This window comes from Crocodylus siamensis, chromosome 6, assembly GCF_052110815.1.
Source record: "Crocodylus siamensis isolate JL-2025a chromosome 6, ASM5211081v1, whole genome shotgun sequence".
NCBI classification, from domain to species: Eukaryota; Metazoa; Chordata; order Crocodylia; family Crocodylidae; genus Crocodylus; species Crocodylus siamensis.
This window is the reverse complement of record NC_143400.1, coordinates 65,979,649-65,998,393: the sequence shown is the minus strand read 5'-3', so window position 1 is coordinate 65,998,393 and position 18,745 is coordinate 65,979,649. Positions and strand designations below refer to the sequence as shown.

The 18,745-nt window shown below is 42.2% G+C and overlaps 1 protein-coding gene across 1 annotated transcript in view; it reads left to right on the top strand.

Moving 5' to 3' along the window:
- Positions 1–18,745, top strand: part of SLC9A9 (solute carrier family 9 member A9) — a 410,063-nt gene that overhangs the window by 271,524 nt on the left and 119,794 nt on the right. Inside the window, exon 13 of the mRNA XM_090053238.1 lies at positions 18,100–18,148. Within this exon, the coding sequence (XP_089909364.1) occupies positions 18,100–18,148 (49 nt within the window). The remainder of the gene's footprint in view (positions 1–18,099; positions 18,149–18,745) is intronic.

The following is an 18,745-nucleotide window of genomic DNA, read 5'->3' as shown; positions in this document are numbered from 1 at the left end:
TGTGGTAGCCTTGTTGCTTTGTGCTGTGATCCTATCAGATCTCTTAAGCAAAGCTTAATTAGCATGTCCTAGGTCACTACTCAGATGGGAGACCTCCATTAACTATCTAGGCATTCGTGGAGGTGGTGCAAGTGATCTGGTAGGAGGTATTCTTCTCTCTGGGTCATCACTACACCAATGCTCCAGTCAGTGTTAAGGACTGCTGTAATGCTAGAAGTGCTATCTTTCAAGTGAAACAAAACTGAAGTTTGTAAGAATTAAAGATCAAACAGCAATTTTACCAACATCAGATTTATGTCCAGTATACTTACTAGCCAAGTTGTGGTACATTGTGTCTGCTTCCATTTCTCTTGTAGCTGTAGTTTGAATATTACTATTATTTGAGTTGCAGTATAATTTACTTCCCATCCTAAAGACACATACCTTTGGAACCATTTCAAAAGGGAAATGATTCAAAAGGACAGCATTTCTTGCATTCTAATTGTTACATGGGGACAACCTGGAACAATGCAAATGTAGCAAAATGGCTCCAACTTTAACCCTGGATGAAACAATGTTAAAGATGTAGCAGTTCTGCATTTGTATCATTCCCAGCGGGTGGGAATGTAAGAGCTATTGCCCTTTTGAAACATTTCCCTTTCCAAGTGCATGTTTGTCCATACCTTTAAACTGTTGTTCAGTATTGCTGAGTGCTATGAAACAGTTACTACTACTCAAAACTGGAATTGTATGCCATAAAAATGTTAAAGCAAGACCCAATTTGCCTCACTTTGTTCATTTTCTCATAAACAATTGATCTCAGGACAGTTAAGCACTTCTGATGTACATGCAAACTAGTTGCTGTGAGGTAAAAGGGACTGGGGAGGATTTTATGGTACCAGCCTCTCTCTCTGGTAATGGTCCATGGGCATGTTTCTACCCTAATAAGTAAAAGCAAAATCATTTTAGCTCTCAGAAAGAGGTAAGATTAAAATGGCCATCACACAATCTGTATGACTCCAATAAAGAAGCCCCAGGAGTGCTGAGGGGACTTAGAAAAGGTTAGAGATGGGATCTGCAGAAGCATTCAGTGTTGGTCAGCTCTCCTACCATTTATATTGACTTCAATGGAAGCAGTTAGGCTCATGCTGAGAGCTTTGAAAACTTTGCTCTCATATTACAATTCAGACTCTATCTGCAAGCCATAGGGAGTGAGCTAAAACAAGAGGTTGGGAAAATATGTGCTCTGTTTTTATAATGGCAGATACAGAAGCACTCAGTGCATACAATTCCATCCATAATGATTGGGTGGGAAAACAGGAGATAAGAAAGCTGTGAAGAAGTAATAGAAAGGTATGAAGACATTTATGTTCACAGAAAAGACACTGTGTGAAAAACGGTTTCCAGAGAAGGATACAGAATAAGGAAAACTAGTATAGGAGTCTGTCACCAACTTTAAACTAAAAGGTTAGTCATTCAAATTTGAACTAGTAAAAATACATTCTTATTAAAAACTTTATTTTCCTTCCTCTCTCTCTTTGTGAAGTGAAACTACAACAAGAAAATAGCTAAGGAAACAGTTCTTCCGGGAAACAGATCTGTAAAAGTTGAAAAGTAAGTAGCTTGCCAGGCTGTGTACTAGAATTTAAATAAAAGCTCTGGAAAGAGAAATGGAGCATGTGGCTATAAGCAGCTAGAGAAATAGGGGGAAATGTTTGCAGAAAATAAAAATGCAAGGAACAAAAAAAAATGTACAGTAAGGGGCAGTTTCACTGCAGCTAACATCAGTATAAATAATTGTACTGTGTAGCATGTTGTTTGGCAGAGCTGCCCTGGATTCTGAGGCATTATGCAGACATCTTAAAAATTGCTGAATGAGTTATATGATTCCTGATCTAAAGGAACAAAAGGGCTAGTAGTAACTGCAGAATAGGGTACACATAGTCTTTTGTGAATAGGAGGTAGTTCCTAGAAGAAGCTTTTGATCCCTCCAAACATAGATATAATAGGACAGGAAATAAGATGGATTCCTGTGGGACTCCACAAGTGAGGACTTTGAGGATGCAACATAAAATTATGCTCACTGGGGAATCAAGAACTGCCATATTTGCAGCGGAAACACTTCTGTTGAAAGAGGGTGTGTAGTGGGGTTTGAAGCTAAAACAAGCAGAAGCTTGGATCTAAACAATGTATATTTTGGGAGGGAGAAATCAGATATTGGCTCCAAAGCCTGCAGCATGGTCCTCTCTAGTTATTCTACACTGTCCTTTACTTCAGAAGCAGTTGGCAGTTTCTTTTGGTGGATCATGGTGTATGCATGAAGACCACCCAGACCTTCAATGCATATACCTGGGCAGGATTTTTCAGAGGAGTGGAGGCTGCCCAGACCTTCCATCAGGCCACTGAGACAGAATCCAGAGACCTGACGGAGTCCAGATGTTTGTGCCTCCATGGCTGTAGTTGTATAAGTGTCTGGGAATCAAGCCCAGGTCTCCTGTGTAGTAGGCAAAGATTGTACCACTGAACTACAGGGGATCCTGCAGTTTCTTTTAATGATCATAATACTACAACCATGAGAGGTCATAAATAAACTGTAGATTCTTCATGCTCTCAAGGACTCCTGTTGAATTCAGTGAATTACAACCCAGCTAGTAAGTAAGAAAAGAATCAGACCCATGGTATAATTCCTTAGGGTTATATTTATTAATTGGGTCAGCTCTCTAGACAAGTAAAGTTTTAGGTCTAACAGTCCTGAGTGTCCTCTAAAAACTAGGATGAACTTGGCAGACAACTCAATGATACAGCAGAAGAGAAAATCTTACACAGGAAACTTAAATTTACCATTTAATTATTCGGAGACAAGATCACTCTTCAAATGCATATAAATAGATATACTTCAGTCCTTGAGATACCAAGGACTCAAAAACATCCTACAGATGTTCTGATGTAGTATGGATTCAGTTCTAGAAATCTTTGAAGCCTGGAGTGAAGGCAAATTGTTTCTTTTGGCTAGCACCAGATTCTAAGTCTCTTTCTGGCAGTACTAGAAAACAGTGATTGGGGATTCCTGATTATTCACTCAGCATGAAGCTATCCCCACATGGTGTGCAACAAGCATAGTGCCCCATAGGCTGACTAATGTAGAAGCCATGGCTAGAGTATCCCTGATTAATGAACTGGTGAATTCATCATAAAAGCTTATGCTCCCTATATGTATTATTTGATTTATAAGGTGTATATCTATCCTGCATTCTGCCTGACTTCAGACTAATACAGCTAACTACCTCTCCTGTATCTGTGCCAAAACCCCTCCTCCAAGTATAAATAACATGTCCTAATATTACTGTAATTTATACCAGGGATTGAGACAAAGATGCTGCTAAATCTTAACTATTTCACTGATTATTAAAGGAAAGTAACGAATACAGTAAATGAAATCCATCCTTATGCAGAAGGCCCAATAAGACCCTTTAAACTTCAACCATTGTTAGACCTGCTCAGTTAGCTCTAAGTGTTATCTCATGGCACCATGAAGGAGTAGAGTATGAATATTTATATTTTCTGATCTGACCTCTGAGACTATTACTGTATCTATAACGATAAAAATATGATATGATATATGCAGATTCCTATGCCAGCTAGAGTAGTCTAGACTGAAGGTCTATCGTGTAACAAGCAGTCTGTCTGTGACAAAGTAATGAGGAATGTAACAAGCAACATCTGACATTCCCTTACCCCAGAATCATAGACTATTAAAATAAACTTCCAATGAATGTGAAGGCAGACAAACCCTAATTGTTACTTTGTCACAGTAAATGAACTAAATGCTCATTATTTTGTTTTCTGTCAACCTTCATGTTCACTTTATTTCACTGCTCTATTATTCACATGTACTTCCAACAATTTAAATTATTATTTCAGAAAGTGCCGTGGAAGTATGTATTATACAGATTGTTTTAGCCTGCTATAGTTCATAGTTTTAAGACTACCCCAATTATCCACCATGGGTAGGGCTATACTGCAGAGATATCAAAGTAAGCCTTAAATTCTAGTGTGGGCACCAGAAGCAGTATAGTTGCATTTTCACAGCAAGCTTCAAGGCTATTTAGCCCAGGCAGAGTGATATACTAATATGACGCTTCTGGTGCCTGAGCTAGCTCTAAATAACATATGGGTATGTCTACATAGCCCTGCATTGTGCTATATAGGCATATCCTGTGTTATGCCAGTATGACATCAGTGTATTTTCAGGGATTTCAGTGAAGTCGCATTGAAGTAAAACTGGATTATTTAAATAGTCAGTCAGATATAAGGTGTTTCATGTGTAATCATCTAGCTCACTGTTTCATGAGACTTTGTGCTGTTATTTAAATAAGGGCAATATGAATCCAAATTGGGTATAAAACACCACTTTTCTTATTTGTTAGCATTTTGCATTCACTTGAACGCATGTAACTTACAACAGGGGTGTAGGGCAATAGGGAACTGTTTTAAGTACTGTACTTGGACAGTGGTGGTATTCAAGCTTTGAATCAAACCTTGTTAAGTACCTGGTGGACAACCTATAACTCCATATCCAATTGCACAATCCACCTTCCCTTCCATTCAATATCTCATGACAACTCCGGTCGTTGCCTATTTGGACGGTTATATTACAAAAGTATGTGTCACAGTTTTAGTTGTATTTTAATGTGATGAAACAGCTACAAATATTGGGGACAACACCATGCAGCCCAGCAGCTCCCCACAAGCCACCAGTAAGTATTCCATGGCTCAAAGCTTCCAAATTAGTATTCTGAATTTATTTACAAACAAATTATCTGTCCAGTTCTCACCTGTATGAAATTCAAAGTCCAGACCTCAACATTTGATAAATATAGGTTTTGGTCTTTCCATTGCCTAGTTTCCATAGGTTGAAATCAAACTCTTGATTTATTTTGGTATGTGAGAGAGAATGTATAATCCACATAACAAACAGCTGTCATGTCCATTTAGGAAGTACCATTTACATGATGATTTCCCTTAATCCTTCTCAGCAAGAATTTAAACTAATTTGCTCTTACTCTTATGAACCAACAGTGATTATTCTGTCTTACCCTTTATTGCTTTTTTTTAATTTCACATTTTAAACCAAGGTGTTTTCATATTAATTTGAAGTAGCACCTGGGTTGAACTCAGACCCACGGGATTTATGTCAATCACAAGATTGTAGCACAGTAAAAACACTGTTGAAAGCATTTTCTTAGGCTACTATGGAGAGGTAAAAATATAAAAAGAAAATGAGAATCTAGGTGTCAGTTTGTTAACAATACAGATCACAGTTACTGCCAATTGTGGACAAGAATAATGGCCTAAGCAATCATTATTTATCTTGAAGGTTTTTTTAATTAAATTTTAATGATTTATTAAAAATAGTGAAACAATCTCCTTTAGATTTTGTTCATGTTTCTAGTCTTTACAGTTAATAATTCTGTACTGACTGGAATATGTTGGTGATGGATAGCCACAAGCTACAAGTTTATTCATGCAAAAATATTCAAGACTCCTGTCACAAATGCTGTTTAATGGCCATCTTGAGAAATTGGGTTATAAATCATTTAAACAAAATCTCTTCAAAGTATTCAGGTTTCTGGACATCAGCTAAGCCTCATGCAAGTTTTAGTTGCATTTGGACGGCCCTTGGAGACCCATGTTATTGGGTACTAGCTACCTTTGGAAAATGAACCATCAGTCAAGACAGTGCAAAGGTATCTAGTACTATTGTTTGGGTTTTTTTATGGTAGTGCCATGAGGTTCCAACCATAATCCTTACAACTTAAACAGACAAGCAATGAGACAACCAATGAGACTCATTTTACAGTGGGAGAACTGAAGTAGGCAAAGAGGGCCCAGATGCTGTGGCAGAGCTGTATTTTGAAGGCTGACCTCCTAACTCCCAGCCAGCTGCCTTAATAACAAGAAAATCTTTGTGAACCTGAAAATGTTCCTCATTTGCCTGCATATTGCAAGCTCTATACTTCTTGAATTGCCTCTGTTTCTTTTCTGATTCAGCATAATGAAGTAAAAGAGATGTTAGCTAATTCTGTGTCTCATCTGGCAGTCCCTACTTAGATCATGAAGATGGTACCTCATAGGAAGAGTGTTACTCACATTAGGGTTTTGCTTCCTTTGTAAATCTTCCCAAGCCCGATGTTTTGCCCATTATACTATGAGCTTAACCCATTTATATCTGGATACCTGTGCTTGAGGTTTAACTTCAGTGATTAATGTTGAAAGATGTAGTCAAGCAGGCACTGAGGAATAAGTCTCCCTAAAAGAACATTTAGGCACCTTGGGTGCTTGTACGTGTAACACCATTAACATGTACACATGGTGAAAATGTCACTGTGTGTGGCTTAATGGCATCAGAGTGTACACATGCAAGATTGGGGTTTTTTTAATTACCTTGCATCATTGCAAATGAAACTACATCTGGATGTAGTTTCATTTGCAATATTGCAGCTATCAGCTCACCCAGCTGTGAGAGGCAGGCAGGCTCTGCAGAAAAAAGGGATCAGGCCCCTCACCACTTCTTCCTTCAGCAGGTGCCTGCTGAAGGCAGAAGCAGTGAGAGGTCCAATCCTTTTTTGTTTTCCAGCAGAGCCTACCCACCTGCAGCACCTAGCCTGCTATCAGCTTGCCCAGGCAGCCCTGGGGGGGGGGCACTGCCACTGCAGAAGGAAGGATATGGGCCTCCCACCATTCAACCTGCTGGCAGCTCACCCCCTGGTCATGGGCAGGCTCTGGCTCCAACAAAAAACAAAAAAAAGGCCCCTCACTGTAACGGAACAGAAAAATTGAAACAGTTGAGTTGTCAGGGTTTTATTCTATGCCCCACCATTTCAATTTAAGGGGCACAGAATAAAATCTTGGGAATTAAACCCCCACAACATGTACATGTGCCCCTGGACCCTAGAGTGAAAAACTACAGCCCTAAAGTAGGTATCTGAGGGTATGGGCAGACATTCATTTGAAGTGCTCCAAATCCTGCTCCAAATTCAGAGTGTTTCAGCACTGTTAAGAGATGCAGGCCCTACACCCTCTCTTAAAATGCTTCAAAGTGGCCACATTAATGATTCTTCAAAATGGTGGCAGAGATCTATTGCAGGGGTAATCTCCAGATAGATTTAGAGAGAAGTCCCAACGTGCCTCTAGTCTCTTGAAGTTCCTAAGAACAGTTGAGCACACAGGGGAGTGTTCAGTGGCTTTCCACCCTGCTCTCTCCTCACACCTCTTCCAGGAGGGTGAGCGAAGACACAGAACATAATTGTATGTAGGAAGACTGGAGAGTGCAAACATTTCAGGAATGCTTCCAAATGAAGTATTTCAAAGATACTTCTCGTTTTCTCAGAATCATTTTTAAAGCACTTCACTGGGCATGAACTTCTGCACCCTCACTGTTCATAGCACTTCAAAAGCACTTGGAGCTCTTCAAGCAGAACATCTGTCCATGGCTTGAGCCTTCTAAACCAGCGTTTCTCAACCCACGGGTTGCAACCCAAAAGAAAATATGAAAGGATTGTGAATAAACTTTAAAAATGGATCAACAAATTTAAAAATGGATTCTTCTTTAAAGGAGAAAAACATGGGAAACTACATCACAGCCTGCAAGGGGCAGCTTGGGATCCTCCATGCCTTACACACATTCCACCCAACCCTTCACATCCACACAATGGGCTGAGGGCAGCAAATCGGGAGTGAAGGTTACTGGGTTGGGGCTGGCCACTGATGTTTACAGATGGGTCCTGGTACTAAAAGGTTGAGAATCACTGCTCTTGACAGTGCATGAGGAGAATAGAGTCCCTCAGTGAAATTCAAACCACTACCACAATGAGCATGGAGCTCCCTGAATTATTCTACCGCTTCTGGGACCATAGACACTTCATCTGGAGCTGCAAGGAAGTGTCTGTTAAATGAGTGTCTGTTAAATGAGGGTTCACAGTCCAGATATTTCCTTTTCAAACCTGGAGTATGTCACTCTTTTTTTTCTTTTTCTGAAAGTCAGCTGGGCATAAACTGATCATGCTGTTCCCCCTTTTATGCAATCTCTCAGCGGTTAGACATCTTCTGTAGGACATGGGAAACCTGACCTACTGCTTGGTCTACCTTTACACAAAAGTGAGTCTCTCAAATAAATAAACAGCTCTTGGAATAGGGATTGGGACACACATCTTTCCTGTTTCTTACAGGTGGCCAGTGGTGTAACTAGGCCAGGGTGACAGGGGCAGCCATCCCAGACACTAACTTGGGAGGAGAGTCTTGAGGGGCAGGAAAACCTGACACCATCAGCAGCTAGATGATCGCAATCATGCCAGCAACCAAAAGTTGTCACTGCCTCAGGTGTCGAGCCACATCACTTCACTACTGTAGGCAGCCCACAGATGCTCTGGCTCAATTAATCTTGAATGCTGTTTTCTGCGTGGTAGTACAGCTGCAACAGGAAGGATGGAATTTGCCCCCACATCCCTGAACGGCATATAGCTAAGAGGCTAGGACACTTATGTGATGAAAGACGTGAGTTCAAACTCTGTCAGGCCAAAGAGGGAACTGAACCCACATGTCTCAAATTCTAGGCAAGTGATCCACCATCTCCTCTGGCCATCTTTTTATAATAAGGTGGCTGTGACATGCCTACTGGATTGAGCCCTTCAGAAGAGAGAGGCAAAGGAATACCTACCAAGAAAGCTTAGGCATGAAAGAGATGCTGAGCTGCCCAAATTCACTAATGTTAATGCCATTCTGGGCAAGTGCAGAAGTAACATGATAAGCAGCTAAGGAAGAATTTCACTGCCAAATGCTTGAGCACTTAAGGGTCTGATTGGGATTTTAAGTCTTAGACATAAGCACCAAAAGTTCATTTGTAGATCTGAGCCTAGTTTCCCACTCCCTACCTGCCTCCCACAGTTTCACTGTGTACCAGTTTTGCAGTGAGGGAAAGAGAGAGAGTTCTGTTCTAACTGTCTGAAAAGTAATGCATTAGTCAGTATTTTTTTTTCAGAAATAGATTCCAGATTTCTTACTTCTCTTTCCCTTGACAATTTGAGATTTACCTTTCCTTCTGCTTTCATTTCAGACCACATAAAAACAGATCTTATCTACAGCTTTATATTCAGTGACAAATTCTTTTTACTATCAAACACATTCTGTCTGCTGCTGAAAAAAGGATGCATCTTATAGCACAGAGAGATCTACATAAAATCATCAATTTTAAGGGATAATTTAGCACAGCAGAGCACAACTCCTGGTAACAATAATTCCTAATTGCTAGCAATTGGCTCAAGCTACACAGTTCAGAGCCAGATTTTGGACACACCAAATTTTTGGATGCAATATATAATTAGGGCTTATTTCAACTAATTTCCTATATACAGCAAACCAATACAGGGCTCTCGAGACCTGGTTATCTCTATTGACAAAAAATTCTTTTTTCACTTCTAAAAAGTTTGAATTCAAACAGAAATTCCCACAAAAATAATTTTAACCTTTTTGTTGTTTCAGAAAATTTTTTAGAAAATCCCAAAAAATCTTTTTGGAATGTTGACATTTTGATTTAGAATGTATTTATTATGTGTCTAAATTTTCAATTATTTTTATTAATTTTATATTATTTCAAAAATGATCATTTGTATAACTACTACTGATTTCATAGCAGTAAAATAAAAGTTTGCTCTGACACAATAAATGCAAAGCTGTGTTGATCCACAGAAAACAAGCTGTTCTAACTGATAATAAATAGCAGCTCCCCCGATGATTCTAAATGTAAAAGCGGAATAAAATTTTGAAATGAAAACTTGACATTTCAAAATGAAGAAAAAAAGATTTCAAAATTTCCATTTCACAGGAAAATGTGAAAACCACTGCAATAAGCCTAATTTCAGGCTATGACCCAGTAGTGACATATCCACAAACTAAACGTTCATGTCATTTATCATGACCATCAATCAAAAATCAGGAAAGTTGTGAACAACTAACGGAAGAATCAGCTAATGTGGCAGGGAGGCATTAATCTGGGTTTTAAAAAAAACAACTTGGAAAGCATCTATGAGTGGCTTTATCCAGTGGTGTCAGCTTACTTATACTTCAACCTGCATCACACCGGGGCTGAGGGACAATCCACTGAATAATATTCCATTTTGACAACATTTAAAATCCCTTAGAACTTAAAAATAACTTTTGAAATGCCCTCCCTGCTCCCCCTTCTGCTGTTGTTGTAGCATTATATTAGGACTCAAACCACATTTTCTTGCCATTTTAGGTTTGCCATCCAGTTCCTTATTTCTTACTTAAATTTGTCTCTTTCTATAGTTGTAGTCTGCTCATGCACAAGCAATTCCCATCAAACTAAGTACTTCACTGAGCTGTATAGTATTAAATTCTGAAAGAAATAATGATTGAATAATACCTATGTTCATTTTCATCCCTTATTTTCTTACCATTTCCTTTTAAAGAAAGAAAAGACAAAAGCTAAATGAAGCTGAGGTTTCTGTGACTTGTAAGAAAAAAAACAACAAAGTAATGGCAATATTTCACTGTCTTTCTAAAGATGTAACGTTGCAACACTTCAGGGGCTTTTTAAAGAAGAAAACCTTTTGTTAACTGCTTAGTTTGCTTCAAAGAAAAAGGCCATCTTTTCAGTATTTTTCTGGTCAGCCTTAGATGCTGAGGTTTAGGAGGAAAGGGCACAAAGAATAGAAAGTCAAAAAGAGAAGTTGTTGGTGATGGGGGTTTTTTGGCTGTGAGGAAGGAGAGTAATTGCCATCGTAAATACAGAGGGAGGTTGAAATCCTGTGAGAAGAAAAAAACACTAAGTTTAACGGGATCTGCAGAAAATTGGCAAACTCTAGTACTCTCTGGCATGGAACCAAGTGAAAAGATTAAATGAATTGGGAAAGGGTCTAGAAACATGCAAGAGACACAAAAATTAGAAAACAACCAAGAAAATAGGGAGGAGCAGAAGCATGGGGAAAAAAGCAGGACCCTACCCAGGAGTGTGAGCCCCAAGTTCTAGGCCAGGGGCAGGCAATTATTTTGGGCAGAAGACCCCTTACTGTGTTTTGGCAAGCCATCAAGGGCCACATGACAGGCAGCCCAGGGCAGATAAATATTAATTTACTAAATTTTTTAGGGGCCCTGCAGGCTGGATAGAATAGCCTGGCAGGCTGCATCCAGCCCCCAGGCCACATTTTGCCCTATTCTAGGCCCTATCATCTGGAGAAGATTTAGGCTTACATGTTGGTGAAGTGCTCTAACCACTAAGCCACAGGCTAGATGTTAGCAACCCTGTTTTCTTGAAGATGACCATTGCACCTTACACTATTCATTGGACAAATTGAATAGGGAGCAGTGCGGGATTTTCCACCCCACTGGAAGCAAGGGCCCATGCTAAAATCAAGAAGCCTCCTTCTATCCATGGAAGCCTCTCTCTCACTGAGCCATACATGCTGGGGCCTGCTCTCCACCTGACCCTACATATCTCCCTTTCTTGGCATTTGGGTTTCAGCTTCAAGGGGAGGGTTAGTACCTCACATTGGAGGTACTAAATTTAATGTGCATTAGAAAAGGCACATTAATGCATGTGTAGATTCACCCTGTGATTGAAATAATAGTACAGGCAAAACCTCTGGTTCCTAATGCATACATTCCTTAGCTTTTTTACATTTACTAAACAGTTCTTTGGGTCTCAGGTAAAATGTTTTCCATTGTCTTAGCTCATTCCCTAATAAACACATCCCAACTCCCCCATACATAGTTGGGCATAACTGACAGTTTCACAACTCCAGTAAGTTTAGAACTGCATGAAATCTAAATTACTTCTGTCCCAGGAGACTGATTCTTTGAGGTCAAGCTAATTAAGTAGAAGAGCGTATGGGGAAGTTCATGTTGCAGCCTCTTGAACTACACCTATCAAGCATAGACTTTCTTTCATTCCCTGATCTGCAAAGACCTTTAACTATTGTACTGCCAGTGTTTCCTCATGGTGATATGTTGTCCCATCTTGGGGGGCGGAGGAACAATGACACCATAGATGGGGCACCTAACTTGGAGTTAAGAAACCTGAGTTAAGAAACCTAACCTAACCGAGTTAACTGGAGTTAAGAAACCTGAGTTTCTGGTCTTCCTAGCGAATTTAGGCAGTTTTTGAGGGCTTAACCTCACGAGAGCCCTTCTGGCCCTACTCCATATGATTCTAAGTCACATCACTGTGTAGAACTTTTTCCCTACCACCGCCTTTTCTCTGTTTACACTTAGGGTTGCATGGGCAAATGCTGTCCTTCACCATGTGTCCATACTGTGCCTAGCACAAGTAGCCCTGATCTCAGTTACTATAGTCACTACTGTAAAGAAAATTATAAATCCAATGTCAAGCTGACAATTAAGCTCTTACAGGCTATTCATGTTTTTCAGTTTAAATGACTTAAGATATGACAATGGTATCCAGGTTGCAGCTGTATTGGTCTAGAGGAAAAAGCAATCAGGACTCGTAGTAGAAATGGTATCTTTTATTAGACCACCAACAAGATTTTTGCAAAAAAAATTCTTCAGTTGCAAGCTTTCAGGCACAAATGCCCTTCATGAGGCACTAGTGAAAAGATTGTGAAAGTTTGTTAACTTGCAGTACCAAAACTTGCAGTTATGCAGAGGTATACACCCCATTTTGGCACAGAAAGTGAAATGCAATTTAGCCCTGTTTGTTCAGGGGACTGTAAATTCAGTGCAAACAGCAACATCTGGAAGAAGGCCAATGTGGTGCCTATCTTCAAGAAAGTGGATCCGACTAACTATAGGCCCATCAGCCTGACTTCTATCCCGGGGAAGATCTTAGAAAAGTTTATTCAAGAGGCCATCCTTAATGGACTGGCCGACGCCAGCATCCTAAGGGATAGCTAGCACGGGTTTGTTGCAGGTAGGTCTTGCTTGACAATCTCATTTCCTTCCACGACCAGGTGACTTATCACCTGGATAAGGGAGAAGAAATTGATGTTATATATCTTAGTTTCATAGTTAGTAGGGTCGGAAGGGACCTGAGCAGATCATCGAATCCGACCCCCTGCCATGGCGGGAAAGAGTACTGGGGTCAAACGACCACAGCAAGGTGATTGTCTAGCCTTGTGTTAAAGACCCCCAGGGTAGGAGCCAGCAACACTTCTCTTGGAAATTGGTTCCAGATCCTAGCCTCCCTGACAGTGAAATAGAGCCTCCTGATGTCTAGTCTGAGTTTACCCTCTGCCAGCTTGTGACCATTATTTCTAGTCACTCCTGGTAGTGCTTGGGGAAACAGGGACCTCCCCAATGCCTGCTGGTCCTCTCTGACTAGTTTGTAACAGGCCACTAGATCCCCCCTCAGCCTTCTCTTCAGGAGGCTGAACAGGTTCAGGTCCCGTAGCCTCTCCTCATAAGGCCTGCCCTGCTGTCCCCTGATCATACAAGTGGCCTGCCTCTGGACCCTCTCCATGTTGTCCACATTTCTCTTGAAGTGTGGCACCCAGAACTGGATGCAGTACTCCAGCTGCGGCCTGACCAGTGCTGAATAGAGGGGGAGTATCACCTCCCTGGACCTGCTTGAGATGCATCTGTGGATGCATGACAAGGTGCAGTTGGCCTTCCTGACTGCATCCCCACACTGCCTGCCCATATTCATCTTGGCATCAGTGATGACTCCAAGATCCTTTTCTGCCTCTGCACTGATGAGAAGGGAGTTCCCCAGCCTGTAGGTATGGTGCTGGTTCTTTCTCCCCAGGTGCAGCACCTTGCACTTGTCAGTGTTGAATCCCATCCTATTCTCGTCTGCCCACCCCTGTAATCTGTCTAGGTCGATTGTAGCCTATTCCTCCCTTCTAGCGTTCCCACATCCCCCCACATCTTAGTGTCATCAGCAAATTTGATCGGGGGCTTTTTACCCCCTCGTCCAAGTCACTGATGAAGATGTTGAACAGTCCGGGCCCGAGGACCAAGCCCTGCAGAACCCCACTGCCCACATCCCTCCAGGTCGAAAATGACCTGCCCACTACCACTCTCTTGGTGACTGTGTAGGTGTCGACACCACAGTCCCCCAGTTTCTTAATGAGAACAGGGTGAGAGACAGTGTCAAAGGCCTTCCAAAAGTCCAGAAAGACTATGTCCACTGCTACCCCTGCATCTAAGGATTTGGTGACCTGGTCGTAGAAGGCCACCAGGTTGGTCTGACAGGACCTGCCTCTAAGCAGGTGTTGGTCACCCCTAAGCATAAGCTCCCCTGCTGGCCCCTCGTGGACATGTGCCAGAATAATTCTCTCAAAAAGCTTACCCAGGATCGAGGTAAGAATAACTGGCCTATAGTTCCCTGAGTCCTCCTTCCTCCCCTTTTTGAAGATGGGAACCACTTTGGCCTTCTTCCAGTCCTCTGGCGCCACAGCAGAGCACCACGAGTGCTCATACAACCATGCCAGGGGTCCCGCAATGACCTCAGCTAATTTCCTCAGCACTCTGGGGTGGAGACTGTCCAGAGCAGCTGATTTAAATACATCCAGTCCCTCCAGAAGTTCCCTGACTAGATCCTCCCTGACCCATGGCCTAGGTGCGCCTCCCCTGGGGCCTGAGGGGGGCTGATCTGGTCCCTGCTCGTGAAAATGGAAACAAAGAAGTCGTTGAATAGGTTAGCTTTGTCATCTGGTGTGATGACCAAATTTCCTAGCGTGTCTTGCAGGGACCCCACGTTACCCAGTACCTTCTTTTTGCCCCCTATGTATTTAAAAAAGGACTTCTTGTTGTCCTTAATCCGGGAAGCTAGTCCCAGTTCCATCTCTGCCTTGGCCTTCCTGACTGCCCGCCTGCATCCCCAAGCAACCGCAGCATAATCCTCCTTGGTGATGGCCCCTCCCTTCCATTGGGTGTACTCCTCCCTTTTAGCTAGAAGACATTCCCGGATGCTTTTGGTGAGCCGGGGGGCTTTTGTGCCCTCCTGTTCCCTTTGGGATTATCTCCCTTTGGGCTTGGAGGATTGTCTCCTTAAGGAGCCAGCATTTTTCTTGGACACCTGGCTCTCCTCTGGGACCTCAGTGTTTCCCCAACTATTCTCCTTAGCTCATTGAAGTCCACCATCCTGAAATCTAGGGCTGCTGCCTTGCTGCAGGCCTTTGCCTCTTTGCACTGGATGGTGAATTCCAGCAGGCAATGATCACTGTCGCCCAGGTGGTCAAGCACCTGCAGCCCCCTCACCAGGTTGTCACCCATGGCTGGCACCAGGTCCAACAAGGCATCTCCCCAGGTGGGGCTGGGCACCTCCTGGGTTAGATGGAGGTCCTGCATTTGGGCTAGGAACCTACATGAGCGGTCAGATCTGGCTGACTGCTCTTACCAGCAGAGTCTGGAAAGTTCAGATCACCCATGACCACATCCTTTGACCTAACTACCTCCGAATTGGACAGATCTTCAAATTGGCCCCATCCCCCACTCACTCTCCCAGCCCCATCATTGGCTGCCCCAACCAGCGCCAGCTCTTTGGGAAAAAAAATGCCCCCAGTCACTGACTGCTGCCAGGTGTGGGGGGGCGATCCCCACTGCCCCATGCTGCATAGGGGACTCTGTCACAAACCCCCATCCCCTACCCACACTTCCAACTCTTTAAAAAAAAAAAAAAAAGCCTACACTCACTGTCTCCTGCCAGGCAGGGGGGGAGGAATTTCCACTGCCCCCCACTGCATGGGGGGCTCTGCCATGAGCCCCCAGAAGCCCCTAGGCTGCTGCAGCAGCCAGTGTGTGCAGCACTTTTATTTATTTATTTATTTGTTTTAAAGAGAGCCAGGAGCTGGGGTGGGCAAGGCAGCCATGGTGGGGGCAGAGACAGTGGGTCAGGGGTGCTCAGGGGGGCTCAGGAAGCAGGCAGGGGTGGGGCCTACTGGGGGTCCAGCTCCCCTCTTCCCCACCCCCTACTTAACAGCCCAGAGTTCGGGTCCAGCTCCCTGCAGCAGTGAGCAAGGACTGCCCAAATCTCCAAAACTCTCCAAATCTTTTCCAAATTGATTTGGAGAGCCTCAGTTGATTCAGACCTTTTAATTGGTCTCCTGATTCTATCAGATTCAGAGATTCAGCCATCAAATTGAGCTAAATTTTCTCTGAATTAGATCAGCACCAGAAGCTTCTCACAGCCCTACTATTCATTCCATCTCTTTGTTAAGTCAGGACTAGGATCATTAGTTTTAAGAAAAATGTGGAAATATTTATGCCTGGAAGACCTGGATTTTTTTGAAGCTAGAGACCTGTGGTAGAAACAAACTGTCTTTTCACTCCTCCTTTCAGGATTTACACATAAAAGCATCCACTTTGCTTCTAGTTCCTGTCTCAGACTGTATAAGAATGAATGCATAATATTTCCAGTAAAGAATGTAGGAGCAAGTAATTGTTAATAATAAATAATTTAAAAATAAATAAATAGGATTTAAGAATAAAGCTGATAGGAAAAAAATATACAAGGAGCAAAACTGTTAAGTGACCTTAAATGAACACCTGGTGAAAGAATACATTTTATCTGTATCAGTAGATTTTGCATTAACTCAAATGGCTTCTCAGGCACTTAGAGCTGCTGGTTTCCTTTTGACTTCAGATCCAGTGATAGGGCTATCCATTGTTATTCCTCATTGCCCTTCTTTCTTCTCACTATGGATATCATCATGAAATGGCCACTTCCACCTAGGCCTCTAATCACCTCTCTAACTATGCACATCAAGCCTCTGTCCAAATCTCATTGTTTTTTCCTACATATTCTCATTAATGCCCAGACTTTATTGTCTGTCCACACTGCTAAAACTGCTATCCAGGTTGTTTCCATTGCCCATCTCATCAATTGTCACAGTTTTTCCCCCTTGTCTTACCTACCTGACACAATTTGCTCTCTTCAGCTTTCAAGAAGCTGAAGTGAACAACATCATCGTCATCAGTTTTCCTGGTGCTGTAATCAGCCTGCAGCAGCTGGCATTGCCTCGGGCACTGCACAGCTGCCCAGGTTGTGGAGCACCCAGTTCCACCTCTGTGTTATTTTCTGCCAGAGATGAGATATGGAGCTAAGTGCAGGACTTACGTTGCAGAAAAAGAAAGGATTAAAATAGCTGTAAGCTGTCTCTTCACCTCCCTCACTCTCCAGATTGCATCCTAGTAAAAGTTACAGTAGCCACATATAGCTACCCTATGGGTCTGCAGCATGTTTGTTGCAGCCTTCCCCTCAACATGCCTCTCCTACTTCCGGCTCTTCCCCAGCATGCTTCCTATAATCTAAGTGCAGATAGTCAGAAATCCTGAGGCTGAATCAATTCAATCTTTGTGGGTTAGCCTGAGCTGCATAGATTGAACTGATAAGCAAGTGAACAGACATTCACTTTTGATTCTGCATGCCTGCAGTGGCCCAGGCCAGATGCCAGGGGGCACTAGAGCATACCCCCCTGCTGGCCTGGAGCAGACAGGTTGGGTCGAGGCTAGCCCCTGCACCTGGGAGGCAGGGGTTTGCAAGAGAGGTGCAAAGCATCCCGGGGTGCTGGGGGACTGAGAGTTAACTTGAATCTGGAGAGGATCTGGGACAGAAGCTCAATAAACCAATTTAACCTAAATCAATGAAGTCTGATAATACATCCATCCAGGTTTGTCTTAAACTGGTTTCAGCCATTTTGAAAGTGGTTTATGTGCACTGAATCTGTTGTGCTACAGATTTGAATCTGGTTTCCTAACACTTATACTGGTTTATGTGTAATTTTTGTCCCTAGCTATGGAGGGGACCTTGGAGGTCAGGCCTCTTGCAGATGCCAACTGTGGTGCCTGCATCAGGCAAATCCTCCCTGGCTAGTTTACACAGTACTTAGAGCTCCTATATACCCCCCTCTGGTCCTTCTACCGTGTGTAAATGTGTCAAAGCCAGAGTGCAGAGCTGATCTTAGCTATTAAGAATGCTGATAAACAGTGCATAATTTCTCATGTAAAGTTACCTTAATGTTCTGGCAATGCCACTACCCTTTTCTTGCCTACTTGAGATTGAGTGATATGATACAAAGAAACATCTCTCTCACATGACCATCTATTCTGCATCAGGTCTTTCACCATTTTTATTTTCTTTATTAGGGTTGATGTAGATCCAGATGAAGATCTGAAACCAGAAACTGCAGGTGAGGTAAGTGATAATGGCATACACTGGATGGGACTATGCTCAATCTTGGACAGTGTGTATTTTTCAACACTAACATAGTCCCTGGATATCTTTAAAATGGGATCAGCTTCTCTATAACAAAGCAAGTACAAAATAATACAAGCTTTGAAATATTTAAAACTGTCTATTGTACAAGAGGCAGGGAAATGTCTTGGGCATGTATTTTTCACTATCACTGACATTGTGGGCTTTGTGGAACACATTATAAATAAATATTAAAACATGTTGAAATATTAGTAAATCCAAAGCTTCCATTAGCTATCACCTGCCATATTCCACATTCCTGGAGATGAAAGATTTCATAATAATGTTTAACTCCCTGGATTAACCAAAGGAAATACATATTATTCAGCATGGTAACTGTGGACATCAGGATAGGTCAAGTTTCTGAAAACATGCATTAAACATTTTTAATGTGTCAGTCTGAACATAAATTTTGGTTATAAACGTGTAAGTCATCAGGGAGACTATTTAAGAAACTGCATATGCTCATCTCTAATTCCATTGTCCCTGCCATGTTCACTCTTTATGTATGAAAATATTTAAAATCCAGCATGGCCT